At 37.9% G+C, this 15,354-nt stretch overlaps 1 protein-coding gene across 1 annotated transcript in view; it reads left to right on the top strand.

Annotated features, from left to right (window-relative positions):
- The window catches only part of Mpdz (multiple PDZ domain crumbs cell polarity complex component), a 162,149-nt gene that overhangs the window by 76,333 nt on the left and 70,462 nt on the right, over positions 1-15,354 (top strand). The window contains exons 15-19 of the mRNA XM_059254482.1: positions 722-886; positions 2,432-2,617; positions 3,799-4,008; positions 5,053-5,169; positions 6,779-6,946. Of these exons, the coding sequence (XP_059110465.1) occupies positions 722-886; positions 2,432-2,617; positions 3,799-4,008; positions 5,053-5,169; positions 6,779-6,946 (846 nt within the window). The remainder of the gene's footprint in view (positions 1-721; positions 887-2,431; positions 2,618-3,798; positions 4,009-5,052; positions 5,170-6,778; positions 6,947-15,354) is intronic.

Below are 15,354 nucleotides of genomic sequence, written 5' to 3'. Positions count from 1 at the left end.
CTGAAATACCAAAACTGTGTGTGGACACCGAACTATAGATCCGGTTCTGTACATTCTTTTGTGGTGGTATTTGTTGTATTGTGTTTTATGCTGGTTTAGCTTCCAGACCAGACTATGAAACTTGCTATGACAGTTTTTCAATGTGTATTCAGTTCTTAGAATAAGCAGCACTTTCATATGCTTCCATAGAGAGTAGCAGCAGTGAGTGTGTCCTTTCTGTCCCCACTCACTCAGTTCTTATCACTCGGTAGCTATCTACTGGTATTTGTTTCTCTGCAATCTGTCAATGTTTTTTAAATGTAGAAATAAAAAAAAGAAAAATTTTTGTTCCCTGTTTTAAAACTGTTTTCACATACTATATATGCCATTTTTAGTGGTTTTTTTTTTTAGTAAATTAATTAAATGCTAATTCTTTACAGTCTTTTCTACTACATCCTTTGGGAATACTGTTATTCTTTCTTCCTACCATACACTAGCAGATCAAACCTAAGGAGAAGTTAAGGCGTTTTCCCTGAGTGCTTGAGAAGCTCCAGTTACAGCAAAACTCTAACTGTGCATACAGACCCTGTTAGGTAGTACAAGGGTCTAAATGTCGTGCTAGGCACAGCAGAACCACAGCCATCACCATAGTGAAATTTATGTTCATGGAAAAATGGTGCTCTCAAACAGTCTTTGTATTATGAAACTTTATCTTATGGGGACCATGTGTGTTGTTCTGTAGGTGAATGGTATCAATTTGCTTGGAGAAAATCACCAAGATGTGGTCAATATTTTAAAAGAATTGCCTATAGATGTGACAATGGTGTGCTGCCGCCGCACTGTGCCACCCAACGCTGCATCAGACTTGGATGGCCTGGACATAAGTGAACTTGAACTAACAGAAAAGGTATCACTTGCAGAAACATGGCTCATTTGAACATATCACGGCAAGGCTTAGGAATGTTCAAATGTTAAGATTTTTATTTTCATTAATACTTCATTGTTTTCACATAATCTATGCTTATAGAATAGATTTAGAAGTCACGCAGCCCTGGGCTTGAATCAGAATTGATGCTTAACCTAGACAAGTCACCTGTCCTTTCAGAACTTCAGTTTTTGTTTCTGTACAATGTAGGTTAGGAGGATGACCACCTCGTGGAGACTTTCTCTTCCAATTAAAGTAGTTACAGTGGTTACCACTGCATACTGTGTATTGATGGTAGGTACCACTGCATACTGTGTATTGATAGTAGGTAACTGTGTACTTGCAGCATTCCCACTGACTAGTTTTGTCTTAGTTGATAGAAGTATGCAAATAGTGTGTATGGTGGACAGGTGGAAAAACATACTATTATATACCTACCCAGCTGTTTTGGTTTGCATTTAACCATTTAGTGAATAGGTAAAATATAGAAGGATACATTCCAGTGTATATATAGGTTTTAATTTATTTGTGCATTTTAGTGTGAGAATGTAAGAAAGTTGAACTCATAATTCACATCAAATAATTTTCTGTGATATCCATTTTACTGTCTGTGTATTCTTATCTGTTTGTATCACAGTGTTCAGAGGTAATCACCTTTTTGGAAGATGTGCTGAACACATTTAGCATAGGACCCTAGTCAGTTCTCAGGAGGAAGGAATTCCATTTACATTATGCTGAAGGACTCAGTACAATGAAATAATTTTACACTTAGAAGGATAAAGTACATAGTTTATTTTTAACATCATAATAGGGCAGAACAAGAAGCAGTATTCTAAATTGTGTGCCACTTGAAGGCTGAGCCATGTACATTCATGCACATGTTCACGTGGTGTTGATGGGATGGTCCCAGGAGGGCAGGGGAAGGAGATTTGTGTCCATGGCTCTAGGCAGTGCAATAGAATATCAAAAGCAAAGGCAGCACACAAACTAGAATTTTATTCTGAACAACACCTTTGTTAAAATTTGCATGTTCATACAGATGAATAGGGTTGGTTGGCCAATTTCACTTTGACTTGTTTTTCTTGAGAGAAGCTAATGTTTGAAGTCCAGTTTCTGTGTCAAGTGTCTGTAAATGTCTCCCTTACTTAATCCACCTATTTCTATGTATTCTGGAGGCCTTACTTGCATGCAATAGAAAACTTTACACATACCAACATTTTCTTGAATTTATCTTATTTATCATGAGTTCTTTTTAGTAACAACACGCTTCTTTTTATTTTTCATGTAGAGGTGATTCAAACTTATACAAGAAGGGAAATTCACCTGTAAACCATGCTACAGATGCATAACCACTGAATAAGCATATAGGAAATTCTAGGTTATGTTTCCAATGCCTTTTATGACATGGGTTTTTGAGAATGTTTTGTTCTGTACATATACAGGAACTCAACGTTTTTTTTTGCAGTGTTGGTACATGTGTCAAATGCTACTCCCTCTGAAATAAGAGATGCCTTATCTGTTATTCAGCCTCATATAGATTTAGGTGAGTTCATTGGGTCCTCAGAGACAGAGGATCCCATGCTGGCGATGCCTGATGTGGATCAGCATGCTGAAGAGAGTCAAACACCACTGGCCATGTGGGAGGCTGGCATTCAGTCCATAGAGCTGGAGAAAGGGAGCAGGGGCCTTGGCTTCAGCATTTTAGACTACCAGGTAAATAGATCCTATTTTCCTATTGCTGAAAGGATGCCGTATTTTAAAAGTAAATTGTTGGTAGCAGATAACAAGAAAATACTATTTTATAGTCCGTAATGACATTTAGTTGTTCAGATTAATTGCTCAGCATAGTAATGTAATTGGTATGATTTCTTTTTGTTATAAAAGGTTTCTTTTACCGTTGTATCTATTAAACTGTTTTATGTTTCAGCTCAAGAATTTGAGCAAAACACAGAATGGTTTTTAGGAGTATCATAATACAGTGGGTTCTTTTTGTCATTTGAGGAATCTTTTTATTTCTATGCTTTTAACTGACAGTTTGTATTTTAGTGGTGAGCCATAAAGTATTTGCTATTTCTTTGTTTTGTATAATATGGAAGATGAGCTTATACTTGGACATATCACAAATTCTAACATTCCGGTCATTTTACTAAATTTATGATTGTTTATAAATTGGCTCAGTGTGGCTTGCACCCTTCCCTGAATTGTTTTGTGCCAAGCAAGTGTGGAAATGCCAAACCCTATTTGATAAAACACAAGTGTTACTCTTAATAGTTTTGAACTCGGGCTATCTCTAATGATGTCAGACCTTGTGCTTGTAGCACAAATACTGCATGGCTTCTTTTTGTATTTCTTCATTTCTAAAGAACAAGACGTATGCCAGAGTGCGTCTATCTACTATACAAATACTATGATTACCAATGCCCTTGACATCCAGCTTCAAGTCATAGCGTAAAACTTTTTTTTTGGTTTTTCAAGACAGGGTTTCTCTGTGTAGTTTTGGTGCCTGTCTTGGATCTTGTTCTGTGGACCAAGCTGGCCTTGAACTGACAGAGATCCACATGGCTCTGCCTCCTGAGTGCTGGGATTAAAGGCGTGTGCCACCACTGCCTGGCCATAGCATAAAACTTAACAGTTTGCCGAAAATGAAAATTTCATCTTGAAGTTATTTAATATTATATAGTGGTCTATTCAACAACACTAGCAAATGAGGCTTTCATTATTTCTGGTGAACTCCTTTGATCTTTCTAAAACGAAATAGACATCAACTTGCCCTAGGTATTTGTTAGAACTGCCATGAAAACCTGAAGACACTCAACAATTAGAGGGGACAACTTGTAAACTATACTTCTGGTATCAGAGTGAGCTGACTTCTTTCTACCTTCCTGCCCTGATAGGACCCCGTCGACCCAGCAAGCACTGTGATAGTCATTCGTTCTCTGGTGCCTGGTGGCGTTGCTGAAAAGGATGGCCGGCTTCTTCCAGGAGACAGGCTCATGTTTGTCAATGACATTAACCTGGAGAACAGCAGTCTTGAAGAGGCCGTGGAAGCCCTGAAGGGAGCACCCTCAGGCGTGGTGCGGATAGGAGTGGCCAAGCCTTTGCCTGTAAGAACTTGGATTTTATTGATTTCTTGTAAGGGAAATGGCTGGAGAGACACTTTACTACCACTAAGAAGAAAACAATAGTAATTTAGAAGCAAAATCTTTTCGTAGCTAGTTTCAGGACAATATTTGATGTTTCATATTCTTTTTGCACCGAAATATACCATGAGTATTTCTGTCCCTTAAAGTGGAGCTTGATTAATAATAAACTTAAATCTGTAGGCAAATAAGAAAAATGCTTTTCCTATAAAAGTCCTACATGGATTACTGATACCAGGTGATGTAGCAAGACAATTAAAATTTCCCTTTTTGTTAGAAAGTAGAATACAAGTGTAGAGTTCCCAGGGTCTCAGGATTGCAGTATGAGTTCAGGAGGGGAATTCAAGCAGATGCCCTCCTGTGCAGGTAGTTTCATTTGGTCCTATGAGCTGTGTTGTATTTTACATCTCAGGTTGTCCCCTCTTAATTGTAGGGGAAGGTGATTGTTTTAAGTGTTTTCAAAGCTTCTTGCAAGAATTCTAATGGCTACCTGGGAAGAGGTGCTTCCCACTTAGGTTAGAGAGGTTGGATGGGGTCATCATGTCCTCACTAACATTCCTTGTCAAGTAAATTGCATCCTTTACAATACTTGAGGAAAACATTGATTTTCTTTAATGGTTTATTCTGTGGCTTTTAAAGGCGTAATACTTAACTTTGCCTTTAATTATTTAGCCAGAACAGTTAGCAGATAAAAATGACCAGAAGATTATTATAAAAATCATTGATTATGATTGTCATTTGCAAGAATAAAAAATAGTAGAAAGAGATTCTCATCTAATATTTGGTGCTTATCCTAGGGGACAAAAGACCTCTGTATCCTTTCAAATGAAATGATTAGGGTCATTATTTGTCTAACTTTATAGTTTTCGCTCTATATTGAAGTCATATGTTATCACGTGAAGACTCCATTTCCTCCCTTCATTCTTCTCTTACCTCCCTTCCCCTTTCCCATCCTCTCTGTTGTTCTGTCTTTCTCACAAACCCCTTCTCCACACCAATGTCCTGCAGCTTTCTCCAGAAGAAGGGTATGTTTCTGCCAAGGAGGATGCCTTTCTCTGCCCACCACACTCCTGTAAGGAGCCAGGCCTGCCTGACAAAGCCCTCTTCAGGGCCGACTTGGCTCTGGTTAGTGGCCACAACTGATTGATTTTTAATAAAAGTTCTGCTGCAGATTTATTGAATCGCTTGCTTAGTATATGTGGAATCTCAATGTGCACACAGGCACACATTGCTTTAAACTAGAGAGTGTGAATTAGGTCTTTGACATTAAGTATTATGCCAGTACTAATTTGGAAGGAAGATAATTCTTTTTGTTAATATTTTTGAATTACAAACTCTTGAATAGCTATTTTTGGAATGTTTTGATGTATTTATAAATAAGTGTAATACATCCACATTATACTTAAAATATGAGGTGACTTTGGCCCTCCTCCAGGGGCATTAAAATTTAGAGTGCTTTGGACTTTGTGTTATGAAAGTCATACCTTACCATAGCAAATTCATTTTGAAACATCGTAGTACACAAAGATACCATTCATTCACTCATTCATTTTTTTTTTCTTTTTTGAGACGGGATCTCACTATGTTGCCATGGCTTGTCTGTAACTCCCAGTCATCATCCACATGCCTCTTCCTCCTGAGTGCTGGGATTAAGGGTATATGTAGCCATTCCCAGCTCATCATCTTTAAAGTACACCATGAAACAATATCCTCTCTAGGCTTTGGATGGCATTTTTGAACCCCTTTAAACGAAAGCCATTTGAGAGGATTACTTCATTTCATGGACATTCAGTGCCTTGTAGTAATCACAGGAGTCCTCAATATTCTAATGAGCTCTGTTTTCTTGAACTGGCCACTCAACTTCCTGAGGGCTTTATGTTTCATCTTTACAGTAATTGAGCTAATTGAATTTTAAGACTGCTAAGATTTAAAGGTATCAGCGATAGCTGTACACATTCTGTTGGACTACTCTTTCTGGTAGTACTTTAAAACAAATATTCATCTATAATCTGACATAAGGCTCAGTTAATACTAGATAGCATACACTAATTATTTATTTCTCAAATTGTTTTACTTAATGTCCATTTGTAAAAGATATCCTCCATATTGTAGCGTATTAGTGAATTTGTACAAATATTTAAAATATGTTAACAGCCTGTGAATTATATTTTGAGACTCACTTTGAAATGTTCCAGTAGTATTTTAATAGCTTTTTACAGTAATATGGCTTGCCATGTAAAAATGTTTAATTACTTAATGCTTCTGATAACCAGTCCGTGATCAGGACCCTTCATTGTTAGTGTGAGTCTAGCTCAAACACAAAGCTGCCCTTGGTTTCTAGATCTTAGCTAGACAATCACATAGCTGCCTTTATGAATAACGGTTTATTAGCTGAATATGAAGAACGATAACCAAATTCTTGGCATCATAAAATGTTGTGTATTTTCCTTGCTTATGTAGCTGTTTAAACTTAAAATTAAATCCTTTGCTAATTGCCACCTTTAGTTCTTTAGTTGATGGGATGCAATAGTGTCCAATGGCAGCGGCCTCTGCTGTGGGTGGTCTGCCCATCTGGATGCTGCTATATACATGCAGCTTTCAAGTTGGTAAGAGTAGGGAAGGCACATGCAGCAAGCAGGACAGACCAGGAAGGTGCAGCTGTGCCTTTTAGCTCAAGTAGTGACAGTGACATGTGACAGGGTGTGGTAACCAGTTGCTCTTATTTTATTCCCAGATAGATGCACCTGATGCTGAGTCAGTAGCTGAGTCGAGATTTGAGTCTCAATTCTCTCCTGATAACGACAGTGTCTATTCTATCCGGACCTCCGTGTTATCTCTTCATGATAGTGCCTGTAGTGATGGCATGAACTACGGCCCCTCTCTTCCATCATCTCCTCCCAAGGTACAACAGAAATATCACTTCATTTTAGAGAAAAGTCTGTGTGTAACCTTTGGAGGTACGAGTTCCTCTGAATTGTAGGAGTAGCATGTCTTAGTCACTGTTGTATTGCTATGAAGAGACACCATGACCAAGATAACTTAAAAAAAAAAAAGAAAGAAAGCATTTAATTGTGGGCTTGCTTACAGTGTCAGAAGATAAGTCCACTATCATGACAGGGAGCTGGTAGCAGGCAGGGAGACAGGATGCTGGAGTGGTAGCTAAAAGCTTATATCTTATCCACAAGCAAGAGGAAGGTAGATGATGAGAATGGGCCTTGAGTGAGCTTTTGAAACCCCAGAACCCACCCCCAATGACACACCTCCTCCAACAATGCCACATTTCCTAATCCTTCTAGACAGTCCACTAACTGGCAACCAAATATATAAGCCTATAGGGGCCATTCTCATTAAAACCACCACATAGCATATTAATGATATGTGTCACATCTCTGCAGTCAGAGATGTAGCTGGAGTTTTCTCCAGTCCCGCGCAGGGCCCACAGCTGCTCAGACCCGAATAAACACTCAGGGGCTTATATTAATTACAAACAGTATGCCCTATTGGCTCAGGCTTCTTGCTAGCTAGATCTTACAACTTAAATTAACCCATAATTCTAATTTATGTTTAGCCACATGGCTTGGTACTTTTTCCCGGTTCTGCCTTCACATCTTGCTTCTTCTGTGTCTGGAAGGTGACTCCTGACTCAGCCTTCCTGTGCCCAGAATTCTCCTCTCTCTTTATCACACCTATACTTTCTGCCTGGCTACTGGCCAATCAGCACTTTATTTATTAACCAATCAGAGCAACACAGTCACAGCTTACAGAGTGATATCCATAGCACTTCCCCTTTCTTTTTTTTTTTTTCAAAAAGGAAGGTTTTAACTTTAACATAGTAAAATTACATTTAACAAAACAATTATCAAGCAAGAATTACAGTTACAATATCTAGTCTATTTGTAATATCTAGTCTATTTGTATTTGGCAAAATTAAAGGAGATATCCTATCTATCCTATATTTGTAAGTCTAAGATTTCATATCTAACTTATCTTTTATCATAACTAAGGAAATTATAACTATCTAGTCTTCAACTACATCAAAGACCTCAGAAGGATATAATATTACCTGAAAAATGGGAGAGGGATGCAAGCAACCTTTCGGGAGTCTTGCAGGGTAGACAGAGACAGCTGGCAGCCTGGACAGTCATCCAAAGTTCCTCTGTAAAGTTTGGGCATCTGTCTTCAACCCATAGGCCTAGAGTCTCTGAGTCACTTCTCTCTGTGTCCTGTAGAATGTCTGGCTGTTTCCTCTGTGAAGCAGGAACCTGAAGGACCATTTTGCTAAGCAAAGTTCAGTGGTCACCTTCCTATGGGTTCTGCATGTCCAGTCAATCAAGCAGTCCAGGCAAGAACAGTTTCTTTCCCAAATGGCTATTTTTTTCAAGAAGAAAATAAACTCCATATAGTGTGTCTGCAATACCCATCCTCCTCTCAGAAGTAAATTGGTGCTCCCAGGAGCAGACATGTCTCACTGTCCAGAAAGTCTAAATTTTTAAAACATTTTAAATGCCATATTCTATAGGTCTTTGAATTATTTGAAGATTACCTACCTAATTGAATTATATCTGTGTATACCTAGAAAACTTAACATGACTAAAAGTTTGACTATCATAAGAGACTAATTATTAATCTGTATTTTTTAATTATCCGTTACAATCTAAATGAGTTACATAAACATAATACCTCAAACAAGAGTAGAAATATATATACAGTATAACAAATTAAGTTTAAACTTGTATCAATAAACTAAAATCCATAGCAATATAAAACATTTCTAAACAAGTTGTTGCTCTTTAAAGGTAGGTTCATTAATCTACCCTTTCATCCTATCATATCTATATCATATCATCTTTTCTTCTTTAGAAAAAGATCACATTTATAATCAACCTGTTTTAAATAAAAAATATTGGTTTTCCTCTGTCCCACACCAGAAGGCTCTTTTGATATGGGACAGGAGAATCTCTTAACCTTTTCTTTTAGCAATATGCTTGGGTTTAGAGAAGGAATGAGCCAATTCCATCTCCAAAGCCAGTTTGGTATATTTTGGAATTTGAGCGTAGCTTCTCATACTACTTCCTGCTGGATGAGGGCGCTGTATTCTTATGGGGACATAAAGAAAACTTTAGGATTATGGAGTAGTATGTGAGGCTGTATTGTCTGAGCCAGTTGCCTTGAAATGATTCTGGATGTTGGATCATCTGGGCCCTGGTGTCATCGGAGACCTTTCAGGCAGTCTTGGCTGGTCAAACCTGATGTATCTTAATCTGGAACAAATCCATAACCTCTTGCTTTCTGTGGAAACAAAAGCAGAGCCTCCTTTCCAAAGCAACATATTGCTGTGGGATGTATGGCAAATGTGTTGCTGATTAATCAATAAAACACTGATTGACTGTTGGCTAGGCAGGAAGTATAGGCGGGGCAAGGAGGAGAAAAAAGCTGGGAAGTGGAAGGCTGAGTCAGAGAGACACTGCCAGCCGCCACGATGACAAACAGCATGAGAAGATGTCGGTAAGCCACGAGCCATGTGGCAAGGTATAGATTTATAGAAATGGATTAATTTAAGCTGTAAGAACAGTTAGCAAGAAGCTTGTCACGGCCATACAGTTCGTAACCAATATAAGTCTCTGTGTTTACTTGGTCGGGTTTGAGCGGCTGTGGGACTGGCGGGTGAGAGAGATTTGCCCTGACTGTGGGCCAGGCAGGAAAACTCAAGCTACAACATATACTTAACATCCAAATTTTGAAGTCAAAGTACCTTTAAAATATACATATTGGTTTAACTGAGTGGCCTTTACAATCAAATGTCTTTCTGTAGTTAAAAATCCCAAAGACAACACAGTCCAGATTCTCTGTGTGATATCCATCTTTACGTGCCTACTTTTTTTATATTACTTTTACTTTTTCTTTAAAGACTTTATTTTTTAAAACTATTTCTTTATATAACTGCATATATTACCTTTTTTCTCTCTTCCAAGCCCACATACATTTTTACACACATTGTAAACCACTTAGAGGTTTATCCCATCTGAATCTGTCTTATTGTGAATTGATTGCTTTAAACTGCAGCATTTTCTGCCCACCTCAGCTTCCCAACATGGCAGTGGTATGTGTACCACCAGCTCTGGGTCTGGGAGCCATGTACCATCAACTCTCAGAAACAGTGGGTATATGCTTCTATCAAAACAGCATGTAGCGCAGAAACCTTTTTTTTTTTTTTTTTTTTTTATACTAGCAAAGGCTAAATCCATCACACAGCATAATGTGCAGCTTGCAGATGCCTCATTCCTGCCATGGTGCAGGTCAAGCCCGCATGCCACTAACCTGCGAAAGAGTAGCTCAAGCATGCAGGCTGTGGCTAACTTGAGAGAGACAACTAAGAAGCTGTTTTTAGCTCTATTTTAGAATCTTTTTTTTTTTTTTAAAGCTTTGTCAGATTTTAGGTGGAAACTCTTGCCCCACGTTCTGGTGCCATTTGTAGCTGGAGTTTTCTCCAGTCCCACCTGGGGCTTACAGCTGCTCAGACCTGAATAAACACTCAGAGGCTTATATTAATTAAAAATGTTTGGCCTATTGGCTCAGGCTTCTTGCTAGCTAGATCTTTCAACTTAAATTAACCCATAATTCTAATTTATGTTTAGCCACGTGGCTTGGTGCCTTTTCCCGGTTCTGCTTTCACATCTTGCTTCCTCTGTGTCTGGCTGGCGACTCCCGACTCCTGACTCATCCTTCCTGTCCCCAGAATTCTCCTCTCTCTTTATCTTGCCTATACTTCCTGCCTGGCTATTGGCCAATCAGCACTTTATTTACTAACCAACCATAGCAACACATTTGCAGCATACAGAGAGATATCCACGGCATACAGATTCATGTCAGATCCGAATAGTTTCACTGTTGTTGATTGTTTAAATTACTTGTGACTGGTTCTGATGTTTGCTAGACAGACTGATAGAACAAAGATTCAAAGGTTTTTTTTTAAGATTTTTCTCAATATATTTCTCAAATTATGCTTTTAGCAATGTGATTGGAAAACTTAGAATGACTTTGTTGTTTTCGTGTTTTTTTAAACTAACTTTTAGACAAAAGAATATAGTAAGTTTCTTATTGTAATTTAACAATTTATACTTAGTGTTGCACATTTTAATGTAAAGTGATGTCAAAGAATATTTTACATAAAGATTATAGTGGAAGGCAGTATGTGTTGATGTCAGTGGATATGAATGAAGGGCAAAGTCACTGTGTGACATAACTGCTGTCATTACTTTAAAAATGGATTATTAATGTAAATGCTAATACTTTTATCAGTGTTCTTGGTGACATAATGTTCAAAAATAATATTTTAAAACCTGTGCAAAATTATGGATACAGGCTGGCATGTTGATGTGTATTTTAATTTGGATTTTCTGATTCCTAGAGATTGTGCTTCTCTATATTTTAGCCATTATTTTTCATTGATCTCTACATCTATTCCAGTCATTTTTACTTTATATTGGCTGCTTATTCTGTTCATTTGTTAGAATCTCAGAGAATTGATTTCTAGAGCAATTATACATATATACATGTATTCTGAATATTTGTGTACTTTGGGGTAGAGAAAAACCTAAAGTGTGTGATGTGGTACTTCCCAACCCCAGGTTACTTCCAAGAAAACAAGGACATGTGGGGTCTCTGCTGTAGCTGATTTCTCTATTGTGTACAGTAGTGACTGAGAATAGAGCATCTAGATAGTTCATGTGTGAACATAATTTCTTTTCTGTGTTGGAAATACACAGTAAGCGAACATGAAGATAAGGAGACCTGACAGCATTTTTTCTTAAAGTGATACTATGTTTTCTGCTACATTGAATTCAGTGGGAAAGGGCTCCATTCATGAGCAGGTTGGGGAGCAGAATCCCTGGTGTCTGGCTTTGTTTCCCTTCTTTCCTGATTAACAACTGGTTTTGGCCAGGACATTTGCAGAGCATTTTGTGTTATGTCTGAAGTGCACCTGTTATCCTTGCCCATGCCACCGGGCACCCTCCTGGAATTGGTTTACAAGGTACCATCTTTAGTGAGCAGTCACTCCTCGCCTACACACCTGAGGTCCCTGGCTACAACCTGTCTGGACTGTGTTCATCCTTGACTGGCCCCAGGGCTGGAAGCTTGTTTCCTATCCTGGTGGGATCGCCTAATCCGTAGCATTGCATACTTCTTGCCAGTGGGACAGATTGCATTGTTTAATGTAGTAATTATTACTTAAAGGGATTGCACAATCTGCACACTGAAAAGCATATATTTTACAGGGCAAACACTGGCTATATGCAGCACAACATATTGACTTGCTGAAGTCTGTTGCCGTATTTTTTTTTTCCTAAGCAGTTTACTCTTTTGTTGAATCAAAGTTTGGCAAGCTGGCCTGACAACTGAAATATTTAAACTAAAAAGCAACAAATAAAACATTAATGAGGGTGTTTAAACCTCCTGTGGGCTTTCAGTTTCCTTAGTTAGATACTGCAACTCTGGTGTTTTCTTGTGTTTTGCTTTTTTTTGTTTTTGTCTTTGAATTTTGGTACCTAGATTTCTACTAGAAAAAATTATAAAACTGAATAAACTGTATGATCTATCCTCCCTGTTTGCATTAAGTTTATCATAAGGAGTTTGTTAAGGAATTCAGAATCGACTTTTAGATAAAATATAAGCTCACCTCAGGACTTCTCAGTGAATAGAATGAGACCATTACCATGCATGGCTATTTAAGCATGTGTGGTTATGTACACTATATGAACATATTGTACATATGGGTATTTAGGAAAAACAAAGATGCCCATGTTCAGATTTTAAGAATGACAAAGCGGAACCCTAGGACCTCAGTGTTTCCTCCAGTTTTTTACTTAATATGTAGACTAGAAATGGATCTCCCGTCTGTGGAGACATTTCTTTACTGCTGGGTTGGTATGCCTTGGAGCATGAGCTTGCCTTTGGGGGAAGCCTTGAGCTTCAGAGCCAGTTTAGTACAGCAGGCTCAGCAGCTGTGAGCTGCTGCCTCTGTTTACAGAAGTCTCCCATTTTGGCCTGGGAAGTGTATATTGTATTTTAGTTTTATTCATTAATACTTACAGATTTAAATTATCCACATCTGTGTCATCTGAATTACAGGCAGTTTATTAAATACTCATTTCATTTGAGCATGGTGGCCTCCTCATCACTTGCAGGCTTTTATTTTTTTTAAACAGGGTCTTAGTAGCCCTGGATAGCCTGGAACTTGCTATGTAGACCAGGCTGGCCATGAAGAGTTCTGCCTGCCATTGCCCCACCCCCACCACACCCCCAGTGCTGGGGTTCAGGCAAAGTCCAGCCTGTCAAAACTTCAGCAGGCAGATTTAGAGTTCTAGGCCAGGAATGATTTACATAGTTAATTCCTGTCCCAAGGGATGCAGGAAGTAAAAAGAAATAAAAGGTATATTTTTGTTGTATCAATTAGCTATAGCCATTGAACTTTTTTCCTTTTTTGTTGTTCTAGGTTTAAATTTGGGGGGTTAATTTGAAAAATAATTTATTACTTTTTATTTAGTGCTTCTAAAAACATGACAAAATGTAGTAATAATTGTTTTCCAAAATTGAATGTCAGTTGACATCTGTTTAAAGATTCAACATAGTTTCTGAAGAAATCCTTGCTTTAAAGAAAAGGACCGGGGTTGGAGATTTAGCTCAGTGGTAAGCCTAGCAAGCGCAAGGCCCTGGGTTTGATCCTCAGCTCCAAAAAAAAAAGAAAAGGACCTAAGAAAACAATTGGTAAAGATTTAATAGCTGTATGTTATGTCCCCTGCAATCTATTCTGTTACACTCACATTCTTAGCCTGTCACTAGGGTTGAAATTGTCTGTCATGACTGACAACTAGTTCTCCAGGAAATTTTGTGTGTTCTAGTACAGGGGGAAGATTTGTTTGTTATGATAAACCTTCCTGTTCACTTACCACAGCAAGCACTTTTTATTATGCATTCCATCATAATAAAAAGCAGCCCAGGTATCCTACAGATCTCTGCTTTGTGGCATTCTCTAGCATATGATTCTGCTGCATATGTGGTTCCATCCATTCTGGGATGGTTTTGGAGATGGGCATATGACTGAAAACTACCTGAAGCACTTGAACCAGCAGGCAGAGAACAACAGTCAACTGTCGGTGGAGGAATTGCTGGCTATTAAGAAGGAAAGATGCTGCCCTTAGCATATTAGGAAGCATATGAAAATAGTAAAGAGAATACCTTAACTCAGAAAATGGGACAGTGGTGGTAAGGTAGAGGAGTTGAGACTGTAAAGTGCCGCAGGGATTCTCTGCTACATTGCTATTGCAGCTGTCAGAAACTTTATCATTTGAGTAATCTATATCAGTCATTATCCAGAAAAGGAGTTTGGTAATGAGCAACATTCAATCTTGCATTAAACTTAAGAAATGAGAAATTTCATTTATATTTGATCTTTTAATTTCTCACCTCTCTGATTTTTCCTGAGAACAAGAATATATCAAGTATTAGTATATATTTTTGAAAGACATTATTTAAGATACCAAGAAGCATGGGAAAATGGAAGGATTATTTTGAACACTGGATTAGAAGAAAAACTGTTTTACTTTTAGATCCTTATGATGTATAAACATAAAACAGTAGGCTATTCAGCGTCTATATGCTTCTGAAGTAGGCGTGTGTTATCTGCCTTGTTGATTAGCTGTTCCCTTTCAGTGTGTCTGTGCCACTTTCCATGAATAATGCATGGACATTTTGTCATAGAGTTTCCAGTAAGCTCCAGCTAACAAGGGTGGAGAGACTGCTTTTTCCAATGAAAAGCAGTTTTGATTATGTTTCTTCGAGGCATGAGTGGGATGATTTTCCAGTAATTATTGTAATTAATTTAGTAATACTGAAACTTACCAATCCTTTGGTAAGTATGTTATTTTTTATAAGAATAAAATAACTGAAAAAATTTTAAAAATTGAAAAAGAATAAAATAACCAAAGTTGGGTACTGGAGCCAACAGTCCATCTAGATTGTGGGTTGTTGAGGTGGCTTTGTCCTATCCTTTGTTCCTAAGGATACTAGTGATGTTAAATACTTCTGTGAGAGACCACTACATCTATTCTCTGTGCTAGGAATATTTGATAATTTGGAAAAATGATACCTTAAATTGTAGACAGAAAGTACAATAGATTGTTTCATATAGTTAAGTTCATAACAAAAAGGAAGAGACCCACATCTGAAGTAGATTTTAAATGTCTAAAATGTCAAACAGTTATTTGGCAAGTAGAGGAAAATAGTAGAAGGTGTCACCCTTCTTTTGTGTGG

Source organism: Peromyscus eremicus, chromosome 2 (assembly GCF_949786415.1).
Source record: "Peromyscus eremicus chromosome 2, PerEre_H2_v1, whole genome shotgun sequence".
In the NCBI taxonomy this organism is placed as follows: domain Eukaryota; kingdom Metazoa; phylum Chordata; class Mammalia; order Rodentia; family Cricetidae; genus Peromyscus; species Peromyscus eremicus.
Note: the sequence above shows the minus strand (reverse complement) of the source record. Positions and strands in the feature narration are given on the sequence as shown.